We start from the raw sequence: 18,778 nt of genomic DNA, 5'->3' as shown, positions 1-18,778 counted from the left end.
AACACATGATTTGCTTATACCCGTAGCTGCGGCCATTCGCCTAGTACTTAACCCGGGACTTTCTGCTACGCGGACTAAAATTTCTTCTTCCTATTCTTGGGAAATATTTTTTGGGCGGCCCAAAACAGGCATTTTTGGCCGAAATGATCCAGTTTCTCCTAGTGGGCTATAAATTCTTTGGAATACTTTATGGTCTGGTTGTTGTTTATCTGGAAATATTTCTTGATACCTGCGTCTTGCAGGCCGTCCATTAAAATTTACTTGCGAGTAAACACAAAGCATATCACGCATCTCCAAATTGATAAACAAATTATGCCTAGGCATTATTTAAAATGATTAAATCTTAAGAGAAAAACTTTTTTACTCGTTTTAAAAGTTTTATATGACATTCAAAAAGTTTGACACAAATAATACAAACACTTGTCTCCAACGTCAACTGCCAAAGATGCGATTTAAATAAAGTAGTAAATAAATATTCTTTTAAAACATGTTTTTGAAAAATGCTGAATATGACGAAAATGGTTGCTCGTAGCGACTTTAATAAGGTATACATTTTTTATGTAAAATTAAAAAGGGAATTTATTTTGATACTTTTCAAGCCGATATACGGGGCTGAAAAAAAGTTAGGGGTTCTAAAAAAGCAAAAACTAACGCAACAAGCGCCCTCTACCGAAAACACGAAAACTGTATACGAAATTTTATTTTTCTTTTTAAAAGACTTGTATGTTTTAAATTTCATGTCAGTATGTCAATTGGTTCAGGACCTATGAGAAAAAACGATAAATCAAATAATACTTTGAGACATTGTATTTCAGTTACTATTAAAGTTAGGATAAGGTAAGTTGACCTCAATCACATTATTTTAACGTAAGGAATCTACTGTTGTTCTATGTCCCATTACTTTCGGGACACCCTGTATAATCTAAAATATTGTTTGGTACTTTATACAGATCGTGTTTTCGTTCGTTACTTATAGGAAACCGCATAGAGGCGAAATTTTGCAACGTCGCGCGTGTACGAGTGCCTGCGACAGAGCACCGCCCCGGCCGGCCCGAGGACGGCATTAGTAAACATCTGACTTTCGTGGGAGCTGCGTCATTTGGCGACAAAATGTCCCAAAATATTACGCAAAAATCCAGGCATTGTTAAAATATTTATTCTAATGCGGATTTTACAGACATGGCAATGTGTAAAACCCGCATAGAATTGTAATCTTAAAATGTTTAATATGCTGTGTTTTGCATAATGCAAATTAAAGCGTTATTCTAATAAAAAATAAAATATCAACTTTGATAAAAATATAATAAGAAATCAGAAATAAAACTCTAATAAACAAACTTAACAACATATAATTTTTTAAATAAAAAGCTCAAATAAACCGCCTTCTTTCGCTAAGCAAAAACTTAACCTATCGTAAAAGCTATTTCGCACCTCCAAAAGAGTTTCAGGTAAAATGGAATTGGCACCTTGGACAATTTTTCGCAACTCCTTTAAATTTGTTGGCCTACTAAATTCATGCTTGTAAATGGTCTGCTTAAGGTAACCCCATGCACAGATAAAAGTCATTTGGATACAAATCTGGAGATCTAGGAGGCCATTTAATATCGCCAGTCCCACTAATAAGGCGGTTAGGAAAAGTATTTGTTAAAAATTCTTTTACCCTAGCCGCGTTATGAGCAGGACAGCCATCTTGCTGAAAATAAACCGATCCCAGGTCTACATCAGGTAGGATTTGAATGGCAGGAAGAACTTGGTTTTGCAGCAACTCAAGGTACTTTTGGGCGTTTAAAGTGCCATCAATAAAAAATGGCCCTATAACATTGTCGCCCAAAATACCTGCCCAAACATTCAATTTCTGAGGATACTGGGTACGAAACTGTAAACTTCTGTGCTCGTTTTCCTGAGACCAATAACGAATAATGGAAGGATTGCGTTTGCCATGTAATGGAAAAGAAGATTCATCAGAAAACAAAATATTTTTTAAAAAATATTCGTTTTCATTTGCCTTTCCCATCATGGTTTCACAAAATTCCATTTTTCGCCACTGGTCTTCAGGAAATATTTCCTGAGTTTTTGAATACTTGAAACATTTGTACCCATATTTTTTCCCGATACGAGCAACAGTTTTATTACTCATTCCCAGTTCCTCTCCAACACTTCTAGTGGACCGTGTCGAATCAAGTTCTAGGGTACTGCAAACCATTTCTTCCCGCCGTTCTATATCCTGACCACTTCAACAGGTTTGCAACTTGACGTTTTTTAGTGTAGCATTTTTTACAATCATCGTCGAAACAAACAAATTTTTTACAAAAATCGGTCTATTCTCAAATGTCACTGAAAACAAATCTCTACATTGTACTGCCGAATTGCCTGCATAAAACCATTTAATTAGTGAACTCTTTCGGAAGGGGTATAAACAGCCATAGTGAAGAAAACACGATCGGCAGAAAGTTTTGAAACACAATACAGGGATAGCAGAAAGTTGTGACAAAATAAAAACGTGATAAATTTATAATGGACTCTATTTATATCAAGAAATCTGTTTTTTTTTCTGAATAGTCATTTCATACTATAACAATATGTTATTGTCTTTTAAATTACCAATTTATTTTAATAAACTTATTTATAAACATTTACGTTTAAGTGTTAAATGTTCCTTCTTTCATTAAAAAATCCTACAAAAACTAGAGTTGAGAAAGATCAGACCAGAAGTATTAAGTGGCCATTTATTAGTTTTAATGTACTGGTTACATTGGATATTGTTCTTTGCCTATTCTGTTTTATAGATGAGACATTGCAATGTGTTTTTTAGTTTGTTTGTTTATTCATGCCAAGTATGATGTGGCAAAAAATATTTTATGATTTGTATGTAACTATGTATTTAAAATGTACATTTTTTGAAATCAGCTCAACCATATATTAACAGTCAATATTTTTGAAAAAAATATTTATTTTCTTCTTTGAATTAATTATTGGTGCAAATTACAATATAAATCTTCCCAATTATAATAATACTTACCTCCACTTCTACAACTCCATTAACATACATATTTTTATAACGATCTTCTCGTAGGATTTTATTTTGAAGTGTCTTTCCTGAAGAATCGTCTAACAAATCAAAAACGCTGTTATTATAGATTTCAACGTAACTGACAAAGACGGAATACAAATTCATCTCATTGATATTCTGAATACGAGTTCCTGCATTGACGTAGTGCAATTTTTCGCCGCTGCCTTTTCTAAAATTGAAAAATAAATTAACATTTTATTACCGAAAAATTAATTGTAGCACTAAATAAGAAAAAAATATAGGCAGATCCATTCAGCTAAGGGGTGAGATGAAGCAAAACAATTTATATAATTATGGTCAATAATAAGTATAATAAAAAATACTCTAGTTTGAATAAATCACTAATCAAGAAAATTCTATGAGTAAATATAAAAATTCTAAAGCTGTTGACTACTAAAGCCTATATATTTATTAAGGCATATGTTAACTCTTAAAGAAAATAACCTGTAAAAATAAATGCAACAATTCTATTGCTTCTGATGATGTACCTGTATTGCTACTTAACATAAGGAGTGCGTATGTACTCTAGCTAAATCAGTGTTTCATTTTTTTAATACGTGATTAAAGATAAGTGTTGCTCCTACTTTTTAAAAGAGGTAGTATATGATACCCATATTCAAGGCTGGCGATGTTAGCAATGTCACCAATTACTGGGAAGTCTATACAGTCAACTCTACATAAGCTCTTAGATAAAATGATAACAAAGGAATTAACTTGGCAATGTAAAGGCCAAGTTAGTGAACATTAAGATGGTTTTCAAATGGCCCATTCTACCAATCTTATTTCTTATGAGGACGGTCTCTTGGGTGCGGGGGGTGGGGGAGAGAGTGTGTGACAACATCTCGTGAGAGTGCATCTGATAGAGTGAATTTTGCTCTTATAGTTGCCAAGTTTGCACCATTGGGTTTTGGTTTATACCCTTGGGTTTTGCCTTAAAAACTAGTTTCATCACTTATTTGCCTAAGAGATTGAATAATATTAGTATAAAAATGCAGTAATTATTATTATAATAAATTACTGCAGTTCTACTAATAATAATAATAATAATAATATTATAATAATAAATAATAATAAGAATAATAATAATAATAATATAATAATAATAATATATAATAATAATAATAATAATACTAATAATACTTTTTTATTTGCTCATATAGATCCAACAGCTTAGCATCGTCAAAAGTATAGACTGTCAAACGCCAATAATACAGTGCATAAAGGGAGACATTAATCTATTAGAGTTTTACCTACATAACATAGCAAACAAAAAAAAACTTACATTTTTTTTCACAATATAAAACAAAATACAATTTTGGTTCGCATCAGAAATGCTCACTAAGTATGTATGAAACATTTGTTATACAGGTATGAAAGTATAATATTCGATAAATTTTGATAGACTAGGTTAAAGACTATTGTAGAATTCATCCAATGAGTATGGACAGATCTCCAAAATCAGGTTTTTCGTTACTTGCTTAAATCTATATAAATGTAGTTGTTTTGTGGTTTCGGGTATTGCATTAAAAAGTTTTATGGCCTTAGTCATATAGCCCTTATGGGTCAGACTAAGGCGTTGTTGTGGAAGTAAGAGATTTCCCCCATGTCTGGTGTCATATAAGTGCCTACTATTTACTGTGCTAAATCTAAAAGAGTGTGTTCTAGCAAACATCAGACATTGGTGAATGTATAGGCCAGGCATTGTCATGATTTTTAAATTTTTGAATAAAGGTCTACAACTATCTATTGGTTTTTTGTTTTCTAGAATTTAAGAGTGCTGATTTTTGCAACTTAAATGCTCTCTGCCAGTCAGCCGAGTTACCCCAAAATAACAGTCCATATGACAACTTTGATTGAAAAAGTCCCATATACACCGTTCTACATACTACTGGAGGCGCCAATTGAACAATTCTGCGCAAGAACCGACGAGAGTTTTATTGCCAGATCTATTATATGGCTCTTCCATGATAATTTATTATCTAGATAAACACCCAGAAATTTGATCGCGTCTATTCTCTGATGTCTTTCCCTTAAAGAGAAATTAACCACCTCTGTTTTATTTAGATTCAAGCATAGATTATTGTCAGCAAACCATGCTTTTAACTTGTGAAGTGTTGCACTAGTTCCATTCTGTAGGGAAATCAGATCTGAATGCCGACTGGGAAGAGTTGTGTCATCCGCATATTGTACCGACATCACCTCTGAGAAGTGGGCGGGTAATTCATTTACATAAAGTAAAAACAGAAGAGGACCCAAGATTGATCCCTGAGGCACCCCTGTTATTATTGGAAGTATGGAGGGTGTTCTTCCTCCACAAGTCACCATCCGCTGACGCTCACAAAGGTAGGACTGGATAAGTTCCAGGCAAATACCCCGGATACCATAAAAATCCAACTTGCTGAACAAAATATTATGCGAGACACAGTCGAACGCTTTTGAGAAGTCGCAGAAAATTGCACCCACTGTCTTGCCCCCCTCAAATAGACTAGACTACCTCAACCAGGTAGTCTACCATTACTGAGTGCATCAGCAGTGGATCTTGCTTTTCGAAAGCCAAACCGCGCTGGTGAAAGTAAATTATGTTTATCAAAAAAAGATATGAGACGTTGGTTTAGACAGAGCTGAAGGGGCTTGGATAATATCGGTATTATTCATATGGGTCGATGATTTCCTGGATCATCCATATTACCCTTTTTAAATATAGGAACAACTTTACTTATTTTAAGCTTTTGTGGAAATGTACCAGATGAAAAACATTTGTTTATTATTAGAGATAGAAAAGAAATTATTAGATTAGAAACCAAAGATGTCTTGAGCAGAACTATCACTTAAACTTTTTAAAAGACCAATGACCTCTATTTCGGTAACAGGTGAGAGAAATACTATTGAATTGTTATGTACATATTTTGCTGTAAATTGTACAGGGTTATTAGATTTTTGCAGTGTATTTGTAATTGAGTCAGCTATATTCACAAAGAATTTGTTAAACTCATCGGGAGTTACATTACATTTCGAATTATTATTATTATTATTATTATTATTATTATTATCATTATTAATTTATTCTTGACAAATAATTCTGTAATTCCTATAAAACAATCTGGTTTTCGCTCCAATTAAAGCCATGCGACTGCACTTTGTGATGTAACCGATGACATTTTCAAATCGTTGGACGAAAGCATGTCGACGGTGTTCATTATGTTGGATTACAGCAAGGCTTTCGACACGCTTAATCATGAGATCTTGTTCTTAATTCTTAGTTTTGTACGATTTTTTTGTAGGAAAAGCTTTGTCACTGATAGGAAACAGGGTTTTTTGGATGGCAAATATTCAGAGGATGGGAGTCTTTCATCCGGCGTACCACAGGGAAGTATTTTGGGTCCCCTTCTTTATTCTATTTATACGTGTCAACTTGTTACGTGTTTAAAATATTCAAAACATCATATTTACGCTGACGACACTCAGATAATTAGAAACAAGAAAGATGCTCTGCGATTCCCTGATTCTTTCACATCTGAGTTTCTGTGATACTGTTTATGGTCCTTGTGACGTGTGCAAAACCCCTAAAATGCTTGTGTGAGATCCATATTTGGAATACAAAGACCACATGGGGTATCACACAAATTTAAGAATTGCACTGGCTGAACATGTCTCAAAGAAGTAAAATAACTGCACTGTGTTTTGCCATAGAATCTTAAAAAATAAATGTCCTCCCTACCTAATAGATAAGAGTTACATGCAGGGCTGTTACTAGCCGAGTCAATATAAGACATCCAAATTCTCTGGAGATCCCACGGCTTCGCAAAGAAATTTTTAAATGCAGCGTTTCCTATAATATCGCAACTTGTGTGAATAAACATATACCGGACCTCTCGCCATCTAAGCATCTAAAAATGCTTTTCGAAATAATACAAAGAAAAGGCTTATAACTGCTTTGTTCTAATATTAACACAATATACTTTATAGCCTATATAACTTTATATTTTTGTATACCTATTGCATATAGTCAATTAAATATTAAATAGCAAGAGTTATGTTTAGTTGTTACTAATATACAAATTTTATTATCTATGTCTGAACTTGTATTACTTCCTAGATTTACAAATTTATTTTACACCTATACCTTAAGGTTGTAAGTTGTGTTTGTTGTAGGTTAGTATTTTAGTTACCAGGCTGCAACAGCTCTTAACTTTCTGTTAAGAACCTTAAATTTGCCTTTTAATCCATGTCCCTATTTTCGGTGACAGATGTACTGATATTTTCTTGAGGATTAATAAACGTTTTATTATTATTATTATTATTATTATTATTATTTACATTTTCCCCTTCTAAGATATTACTTAAGAGTCCAATAAATTACCATAATATTCTCTGAATATCTTATGAAGTAGCAATTAAACTGTTTCGTTTTTGTATCATTGGATTGATTACATTTGTCAAAGAGGCTAAAAGAATTTTTTTACCTGAATGACTATTTTTTATCAGAATGCTTGAGAAAAAGTGCAGAATAATCTGGTAGTATTTAATAAATGCAGCTATGGTTTAAGTACTAACATAAACATTGATCTTTTTTTAATTTATTGAAAAAGACATATAAAAAGAGTCTGAAAAAAAGGGAAATAAGAGAGAGACATTTGAATTTTGTCTCAGGTCAATCTATAATATCATTTGATGTTTAAGAAGTTTCATGCAAACCGATAATAAAATTTTGGTCTGAAAGTTTAGTGGGTAAATAAAATATTTTGAAAATTTAAGCAAACAGAGACATCTTTTATTGTTATAAACATTTATTAGTTATAAATGTGTAAGTGCAGTGCTAATATAAAATATAACTTAAATTTGAATATTTTATTTCAAATTGTTTTATATTCTATATAAAAGTAACTAAAGCCAATAATTCAACTTTATTTTAATTAAAAAAACAACTGTTTTTAAAGACCATCCTCTCCATCAAAGTTATGACTATTTTCACAAAGAAATTTCACAAACTATGCACATGTAACCAATAGCCAATAGAAATTCACTTACCAAATTCATGCAGATTTTGAATTTTATTTTCTCTAGAATCCATCCATACTTAAATATAATAAAATTGATAATATATCAAGTCAGAATTTAAAACAAATGCAAATTTAAACTTTTACCAAGTTATCTAAATTTAGTGCCCATATTGTCTCTCATTATTATTTCTTTATAATAAGTTTGTTTTATTCTTTTAATAATTTTAGATGATAAGCACTATACTTTTTAGGTTCAGTGATACCAGTAATCATCATTAACTCATTAACTTGAAGTAATAAGTAGTTATGACTATTGTAAATCAATGGTTATAAATACTTATAATATATATATATATATATATATATATATATATATATATATATATACATATATATATATTTTATAAAAATTAATTTATTCTTCAAGTTAGTAGCAGAAAATTATTTCTTGCGTTTTGGACCTACAATAGCATTTTATACGAATTTGGACCCGGACTACAAATCTTTAAAAATATTTTTTCGTCAAGATCGCAAATTATCGCAGCAACTTAAGATTGGATCTTACAAAGGACTTATTAAGCAATAATTTAAAACTAATTTAAATTCGGGAAATTACGCGAAATCATACTTTTAGTTTAGCAGAAGATCAGAAATTTAAACTTTTTAAAAAAATTAACTGTTAACTTTTCAAAAAATCAGTAATAAAAAAAAGTAAAGAAATATTTTTAATTAATATAATTTTTAATATTCTAATAATTATAATATAATTATTTTTAATATATATATATGTATATATAACAGTCTATATATATAACTATCCAATCTTAAGTTGCTGCGATAATTTGCGATCTTGACGAAAAAATATTTTTAAAGATTTGTAGTCCGGGTCCAAATTCGTATAAAATGCTATTGTAGGTCCAAAACGCAAGAAATAATTTTCTGCTACTAACTTGAAGAATAAATTAATTTTTATAAAATAAAACATCATTTAATATAGAAATAAAAAAATTGCCATATGGGTTTAAAATTCAATATGGCAACCAATTTTAAATGGCAAAATCTTATGAAAAATAATTAACAAAATTACTTATTATTTCAGGGACAGCAACAAAATCTGCTTGGTTTAAAAGAAGCCAACTTGTCAGTTGGTTAGGAATTTGTCAGTCCAAGAAAAGAATGAAGCAGTGCTGTTATTTGGCAGAAAAAGACCTCTACCATGCGAGTTGAACGCTTGTTAGAAGAGTCTTCAAAAGTCATATATAAATTCATCGAGAAATATGACACAAAATGGTCATCAGCATCAAGAAATAAAACTGCATTTGAAAATAAAAATCGAGATTGGTTAAATATTGAGTTGGAATTTTCTTCTGCAATGAATGAAGCTCAACCAGCCGAAATCCAGGATACAACTCTATCGAGTAGAGGGAGGCCATTCACTGGATTTTTAGATTTAAGTGACCGATCAAAAAGAAGAAGAACTGAACAGATGCGAGCAGATCGAAGCCCTGAAGAACTAACATTTGCTGCTCAAATGAAGTTTAGGTCCGAAGGTAAACTGGATGAAGCAGATGTGTTAAAAAATGTTGCATTCTCATCACCAACCCGTGCATCAAAATATAAAGAATCTCTTGAAAAAGAATGTGAAATACCATTTTCAGCGGACGAAGCCTTATCGCTTTTTGTAGAGGCTAAATTGACAAAATTTCAATACAATCTTATAAGAAATTCGGCAAAAAGCCATAGGTCAACTCTTTATCCTAATTATGAGTCAATAACTGCCGCAAAAAAAGGATGCTACCCAGAAAACCTAAACATTTCTGAGGATGTTGCTGAAGTGCCTCTTCAAAGTTTGCTGGATCATACATCTTTAAGGTTATTTGAGTCCCTAAAAGAAGTTTTAAATTCTTTAAACCAAGAAAAATATAATAATTTAAATTTAATTTGCAAATGGGGGTGTGACGGGAGTTCTGGGATGAGTCAATACAAACAGCAGTTTGCAGAGTCCAATATTTCAGATGCTAATATCTTTTTAACATCAATGGTACCAATTCAGCTCATTAACGGTGATCCGAAATCAAAAGATAAATTTGTAATCTGGGAAAATCCCAGAACTTCCTCCACACGATTCTGTTGACCTCTTAGAGTCCAGTTTAGGCATGAAACAACAGAGTTATCAGTGAGAGAAAAGCAATATTTTGACCAACAAATTTCAGATTTGCAACCAACAAAGCTTGATATTCAAGGAAACAATGTATTTTTAAAACACATTTTATATTTTACAATGATAGATGGCAAATTGTGTAATGCTGTTACTGAAAATACTTCAACTCAGAGATGCTATTTGTGTAATCTAACATCCAAAGATTTTATCAATATCGATAAGGTTTTAAAACAGAAAATTGCTGACGAATCTAGATTACAATGGTTTGTCATCTTTACATGCTTGGATTCGTTTTTTTGAGTGTTTGCTGCATCTATCTTATAAGATGGAATTTAAGCAATGGCAAGCGCGAGGCCAGGAAAACAAAGAAAAACTTGCAAATGCCAAAAAACGAATCCAAGACTTATTTTTTAAAGAAATGGAACTATTGGTTGACCGACCAAAACCTGGTTTTGAAAGTACTAATGACGGCAACACTGCTCGCCGTTTTTTTCAGAATGCTGCTAAATCTTTGGAAATTACAGGCATTAATCAAGATTTGATATTTAAATTCAGAGTAATTTTATTAACAATTTCTAGTGGTTTTCATATTAAAATCGATAGTTTTAAGGATTACTGTCACGATACGGCCAGAAAATTTGTAGAATTGTATCCGTGGTACAATATGCCAACTTCCGTGCATAAAATCTTAATGCACAGTTCTGATATAATATCATATTTTTTGGTTCCAATTGGGCAACTTGGCGAAGAAGCTCAGGAATCAAGAAATAAAGATATTAAAAGATTCAGAGAATTTCATGCACGGAAGTTTTCAAGAAAACAAAACATGGAAGATATATTTTGTAATCTCTTAATATCTTCTGATCCTTTAATCTCCAATATGAAAAAATCATCTGCTAAAAAGCTTAAACAGTACCCTTTAGAAGTTTTGGCATTTTTTGATGAACCAACAATTTCTGCTGATGAAAGTGATAGTGAAGCTATTGATTGATTTTAATTATTATTAAGATAGGTTAGGCTTTACTATTATTACAAAGTTATTGTTAAGTAAGCTCTGTATATACTTTACATACTTAAATATATTACTCTTAACATGTATTTTAATTGCTTATTTTTACACACAAAGCAAAGGTTACTTATAAAATTAAATAGCACAAAAACAAACAAATCACAACTTTATTTAGTAATTTATAATAAGAAATTTTATTAAACTCAGGTACTTATATTATCAAAAGTCTCAACATTTTGAATTTTATTTCCAAAATTTTCCGTATTATGAATTTTAAACTCTTAACTGAAAAATTGTTGAAATAATAACATTCTGAAATTTTTTTAAGGAAATGCGTACTTACGCAGCGCCTATGTAATGCAATAAATGAACCCAAGGGGGGCGGGGGGGATTTAAAAAAATGTTTAAAATGAACGTGTTATCTTAGTTTTAACATTTTCTTATGATTAAATATGTTTGTGGTTCATATCAGCACTACTACTATTTATGGCCGGCTTTTCCCCGATTTTCGCCTGTGTGCGACGGTACTCGTCAAAGCTAATGCCCATTCTAAATGCAGCACACCATAAAAATCCATCTTGGACTCTCTCAATCATATCTACTGAATTCTGATATAGAGGAGACCACACTACTGAAGAGAATTCAAGATTGGATCTAACCACTGAGACATAAAGGAGTCTATAGGCTTGCAGAGAGAGATGTAAACTATACCTGTTTACAGCACCCAACACTCTTAGTCCCTTTAAAGTTATTTTAGAGATGTGATAAACAAATCTCAGATGCTCATCGAACCACACACCCAAATCCTTGACTACATTCACATACTGCAAGGACTTACCAAGGATACTATATGTAGAATTGAATCTCTTCGAACCTCTATGAAATGAAATGTCGCAACACTTGGAAATATTGAGCCTCAATCCGTTCATCACTGACCACTCACACAAGGCATCAAGGTCTTCCTGAAGATTGAAGAGCAGAGGGGCACAGTGAGGAACCCCTGAGACTACATTAGTAGGTGCAGAAGTACAGCCATGCACCTTCACACTCAGAGTTCTTCCTATCAGAAAACTCTTTAGCCATTTTAAGAGGGAGTCATGAAAACCAGCACTTTCCAACTTGGCCAGCAAGAGACCAAAGTTCATCCTGTCGAAGGCCTTGGAGAAGTCAGTATAGACTGTATCAGTCTGAACCTCCTCCCTCTCCAAAGCCTCCAACAGATCACACTTGTATTGAACCAAACTGCTGGTTGTGGATTTCCCAGAAGAGAATCCTGACTGTTTTTCACTAATGATTCCTTTGCATTGTCATGTTAGCTGATCGCAAACCAAACTATCAAACAATTTGGCCAATGAGTTCTGAATACATACTCCATGATAATTGGCAATATCCCCCCTATTGCCAGCCTTAAATATCGGCATGATGAAACTGTGCTTCCAAGCTTCTAGGAAGGTAGAATCCTGTAAAGACATATTAAAGATCATCTGGAAAGGCGTACTAATTGTATAAATACAGTTCTTTAAAAAGACATTAGGTATATTACCTACACAGATAAACTTGTTAGGTAATTTCTGGATCTTAGAAAATACCTCCGAGAGTGAAGCATCCAACAATAATATTCTGGGAAACAAATTCCAGAGAATCAGGAATGGGATAAGTAGAATTATCGTAAACTGTAGCAAAAAACTTTGCAAACAAATCAGTAATTGCTTTCCTAGACTCTGCCATTTCCTGGCCCAAAAACGTAGAATTTGGAAATGCATTGCTCTTTCTTTTGTCATTGACAAACCTCCAAAAGTAACGACTATCATCAACCACTGACCTCTCCACTTTACCAATATATTCACTAAAGCAACGGTCGTGTTCTACTTTACATCGAGATCTAAGGGTCGAAAAACGAGCATAAGAGTCAGGTGAGGGAGTAGACGTATATTTCCTGTGTGCAGCCTTCTTTTTACAAATTAAGTCTTTAAGTAAAGAACTAAACCATTCAGGAAAAGATGAAGACCTTAGTCTCTTTTTAGGAACATACAAATCAAGGCAATCCTGTAAAATATCATTTAATTTACCCGCAGCACCATCAACATTCAACCCATCAAAATTTACACTCCAATCAATAGCCCCCAAATGAAAGTTAATAGCCTCAAAATCTCTAAAAATGCAGTCAACAGCAGCTGAAATATTAACATTATGCAAATTAGAAAATACTAAATCTAAAAATGTGTTTCTATTATTTGGTACGTTATTGCATTAAAACATATTATGATAAGAAAACATTTTAGCTAATACTCAGGCTGGATAGTATCCATTGCAAGCTACACAAACCCCATCAACATCATTTGACCAAACCGCCTCAGGCAGGTTGTAATCACCGAACACCAGCACTGATGATGTCTGATGAATTCTATGTTTTAAAATGCCCATAACTTTTTCCTCAGTGTAGCTTCTTACTTTTTGTTAAAAAAAAACAATTGTTAAAACCCATTAAAGTTAGCAGTTATAGCGATAATTCGGTTTAAGAGATGTTCGAGATAAATACAAGCAACTTTCTAAACTATTACCAGTCTAGAAAGTTGCTTGTTTCCTGAAATATATGAAGAAATAATTCTTTACTACATAGAAAGGGACTTTTTATCACCCCATATCAAGCTGGATTTATAAAGAACACCTCTGAAAATGCACTTTAATATTTACAAAACACAAATAACTTGAAATAATAATTATGAATCTTATATCAAAAAATATAGTTTTTATTTTATATGTGCTAAAATAGTATGGCTTTTATAGAAAAGAAAATTAGAAGTAAGAACTTGACTCAGTATTCGCAACACATATATGAATCTTTTGACTTATTTTGTCAGGTGAATAATTTTTAGGTTGATCTATCATATACTTATGAATCAGAGGCTAGCAGAGGCAGCAATTTAAATTAACCTTCTTAGATATTTTGAATTATCTAGTGACAAGTTTTATTTACTGAAGATCAATATTTAGAATTCTGCCTTTTAGAATTAATTATGTTCTCAGAGATTTTTGGATTCTACAGGATTCTCATCTTGGTCCACTTTTATTCAACATTTATACCATATGAATCATATGAAATATTGATTTAAAAACTGCCAGATATTCTGATGATCATATTTTTCTTAAAATTTAAACTATGCTGGATTTTGAAACTTCTTAAACTAGCATACAACTTAATTGAATTTTGAAGTGAAAATAAACTAAATGCTCTGTTATCATTTTCTTAGAAAGCCACTATTATTAATTAAAATTATAAATTAGGAAATTATCTTGTGAAAAAAATGATATTTCCATCTGCACTTTGATTAATTTGTCATTGTGAAATGTTCTATTTTCCGGAATTTGAAAACTGAAGCTAACACTTTACTATGCTTACATTTTCAGTAAATTACAATATGTTCCAGTACTATAGAGTCCTAGATATAAAAATGGTATTGACAGACTAGAGAAGATTCAAACTAAATTTCTAAGCTTTCTTTATTCTCTGCCTTGTTCAATTTTTAAAGTTCTCAAACTATATAAGAGAAAGATCAAGTCTGATATTTTATATTGATGATTATTAAAAATTTGTCACATTCTCCTTATATTTGTCTTAGTTTGTCAACTTAAGAAATTTCTTTGTGAGAATAAATTTAAAATAAATGTGGGAATAATTGTTAATGGTAAGAATGGTTAAAGGGGCCAATCTATATTGAACTGACTGTGATTTGGATTTATTTGCATCATTTTGATATTACAATGTGATGTGATATAACCGAGTGCTGTACCACATTAAATATGAAATATCTAGTTAGATATTATTTTGAATAATAGTTTAAGTTATATATTTATAGAATAGTTATATTGGGATGCTATTTGTGGACTTTTTGCTCCTTTATCCTAAATCATGAATAAATACAAGATTGTCATTAATTGGTTAAGTAAATATAAATAAAATTCTATAGTCATTACAATCATTAGTATAAGATAAATACTAAAATCATAAAAGAATAATTCTGAAGAAAATGGTGTGATAATAGATCATAATTTCATTTCTAATGCAGTATATATTATTCTAAAAAGGTAAATCTCTTAGGTAGAATAGAAAGATTTAAAATAGGGTTGTGTAAAAAAACTTAATTATAATAAAAATTAAAGTTTTAAAGAGATGGGTTACATGTTTCTCTTTATACAAAGCATCACCAAACCTAAAAAATTAAGACAGAATGAAAGACAAAATCTGTAGGGACTAACTAAGACTTAAACCTATGTTTATTACACCAAATGGTGTTTAACTAGTGTTATCTCAATAGTCTACCTGGTGTATAAATCCAGTAGACATAGAACGGGATACTAACTAAGATTACTATATATAAGACCTGTCTCAGGTAAAAATATGATTGACTAAACTTGAAAGCTTGATTGCACTCTTCTTGACTTTAGCAATCTCCAACTTTTCAAGGATTTTTAATTTTCTGCCTTTGTGGCATCAATAAAAATAATTTGTTTTTCACAGAGCGACTTGCCTTACAGGTATAATTAGAATAGGAGGAAATTTAAGTATGTGGTCAAACCTACCAATATAGTACAAGGTAATTAATAGTGTATTTCAGTTTTAGGTGGCTGATATCCTAAACATTTAACAGAACAGCTAATGAATAAAGAACACAATCACAGCTACTTGTGCCTACTTATTCAATATGATATTTCTGTATACCTACTGGTATGAGTTTATTTAGTTTTAGAGTTTCCTATAATTTAAAGAAAATATTTATTCTTATAGGAATGGAGAAGATATCTAGTTTATAAATAGTATTAAGTTAATTCTGTAATTTTTTTCAGCCTAAGGTTACTAAAACAAACATTTAATTTCATTTCACAGATATGTTTACCACGAATTGAGTGTGTATATGTACTACACATAACCGGTGTGAAGTTAGCAGCCAAAAGTTTCAGCAGCTAATTTGATTTAGCGTGAAGTTAGCAGCTATTTATTGGCAGCCAAAATTTTATGTACAAACCTACTGCCTGAGTTAAAATACAATGTCTTTTTATCTTTTAAGGATTGGCGGTATTTTAACCCCAACCACTTCGCACCCGTTTGGCGGGTATCTTATGCATAAATGCATTTTAATTAACAACGCATCTACTAAATTATCAGAACTAGATCGAGTTGTACAATAATATTAGGCACACATACTCCCTAATTAATAACAAATTCTCATATACCATCCATTACCCCTTACCGCCCGTCAAAGGGTTCACCTTTATGAATTTATAAATAATATTTTTTTTCTATCAGAAAGCAATCGAGTTGCAAAATAACAATTAGGACACATACTGCCTAATAAATAACAATATTTCAAATACCATCCATTACCCCTTACCGCCCGTCAGAGGGGTGGTTCACCCTTATGAATTTATAAATATTTTTTTCTATCAGCAGGAAATTGAGTTGCAAAATAAGATTTAGCACACATACTAACTAATTAATAACAATATTTAATATACCATCCATTACCCCTTACCACCTGTCAGAGGGGTGGTTCAACTTTATGACTTTGTAAATGATAATTTTTTTCCTATAAAAAAAAATTTTTTCTGTGATGTTTTTAATTTTCAGGATTTAGAAAGTAAGATAAACGTAGATAGGTTTTTTGAAATTTTCATATTGGTTACACTTCAACGTTTTCTAATTTACTACATTATTAGACAAACAATTGTTATGTACGTATATAATATATTTTTAATCTATTACATGTTTAGCATATAATTTAAGAGCTACTTCAAGCAATAACAGGTATTAAAAATAGTGTTTACATTATTACTAAAATATTTGGCAAAAGGTGACAAGATCACAGCAAAAAAGAGATAAACTTTAAATATACATTAACTCTATAAAAACTTAATTGGGAAATAACATATATTTAATATAAATATCTTTGCACTAATGAAAAAAAAACGGTTTATTATAAGATGTAAGTGGAAATATCAAATATCCATTTTTTTAACAAAAATAATATACACGAACCAACAAAATCACAAAATTAGAATGGTATATTAAATGTTAACAGTGTACAGTGTCATCGGGACTATATAGAAATATACACATATTATCTTTGTCTAAAGACAGAGATAAGTATAATATAATGTTTACTTAGATCAGGTATCTACATTATAGACAATATTATATATTATATGTGATATCTTTTATATGTGACGCAGGAAACTAATTTAACCGGCACAAATCACAAAGGTGATTAAGTGTTTTTATTTGTTTAGAGGTTTTATTTTTAATGTCGTCACTTGTTAATAAACATTAATCATGGATTAATCTAAAACATGAAATGCACTCAAAAATATTAACATTAGCCAAAATTTCTTGAGCACAAAAAAGACATTTTTGTTTCATATTGTCGGAACTACTGAGAAGCATGCTTTTAGGCTTCTTTCTGTAACTATTTATATCAATTTCTGACAAGCTATCATAATTTGTTAGTTGTGTGAAAAAAAATATTATGAAAATTCCGCAACTAAACGAATCTTTCTGTAGCGAGTGTGGCACTGTTTTAAATATCCAAGTTTGTGGAGCAATTTTTTTAAGCTTTAGCAAGTTTAAAATTTTTTTATAAAAGTAATTGCGTACTTCTGCTTCTTTTCCCAATCGGTCCAGAAATAAAAATTCGCGTTTTATAAAGTTTGAAAGAGCTAACACGTAGTGATTATTTCTCTGAATTGGCATTACATTTGTTGCAGTAAATTCAATATTGTTTAAAAACTTAGGTTCAAAATTGTCTTCTCCAAATATAAGGGATGATTTTTCAACTGAAAAAATTTGGTATGCATTTGCATTATAATAATAATAATAATAATAATAATAATAAGCCTTTATTTCCAACAGGCAACTTGCCCAATAACAGGAAACAGTTGCAAAACAATGAAAAATATAGTTAAAAAAAAACACACACAAACAAACCTAAAAGAATGAAAAGAAAAGAAAAAGAGTAAAGTAAAGTCACATTCTCAAAAGTTATCCAAAGAATTAGAACAAATAACTATTAATATGATATAAAAACCCAATTATAAAATTTTAACAAGATAATCACATATTCAACAAAATTAAATTAAATTAAATTAACTGCAGTATACCTACTAACTATAACTTAAACACATGGGTCTTAATCCCAAGAGTAATGATCCACCAAGATATCGACAATCACATGAACCGGAGAGAAATTTATATCGCACATGTGACAGATCCGATTATATATAGCGCATATTGTATATAGTGGCGATTTCAACAGGATGTTAGTATGAGGCCTTGGCAGAAAGAATGTTAGGGGATGTCTAGCATTAAGCCTAGGCACCATGAAACGAACACCGGAAAGAAGTACAGGACTATCAATGAATCCATTCAGTAACCCATGCAGGAATTTTACAGAGAAGATCATTCTTCTGAGTTGTAATGGATGTAGATTGAAGCGTTCCAATAGTTGCCGATGATCAAACCCTCTTACCGGATATATGCCATCCTG

At 31.3% G+C, this 18,778-nt stretch overlaps 1 protein-coding gene across 1 annotated transcript in view; it reads right to left on the bottom strand.

Annotated features, from left to right (window-relative positions):
* The window catches only part of LOC126746343 (kinesin-like protein KIF23), a 79,254-nt gene that overhangs the window by 58,612 nt on the left and 1,864 nt on the right, over positions 1-18,778 (bottom strand). Inside the window, exon 2 of the mRNA XM_050454564.1 lies at positions 3,020-3,239. Coding sequence (XP_050310521.1) covers positions 3,020-3,239 — 220 coding nt within the window. The remainder of the gene's footprint in view (positions 1-3,019; positions 3,240-18,778) is intronic.

The sequence above is a fragment of the Anthonomus grandis genome, chromosome 17, assembly GCF_022605725.1.
Source record: "Anthonomus grandis grandis chromosome 17, icAntGran1.3, whole genome shotgun sequence".
Classification (NCBI taxonomy): domain Eukaryota; kingdom Metazoa; phylum Arthropoda; class Insecta; order Coleoptera; family Curculionidae; genus Anthonomus; species Anthonomus grandis.
This window is presented reverse-complemented; position numbering and strand designations above follow the sequence as displayed.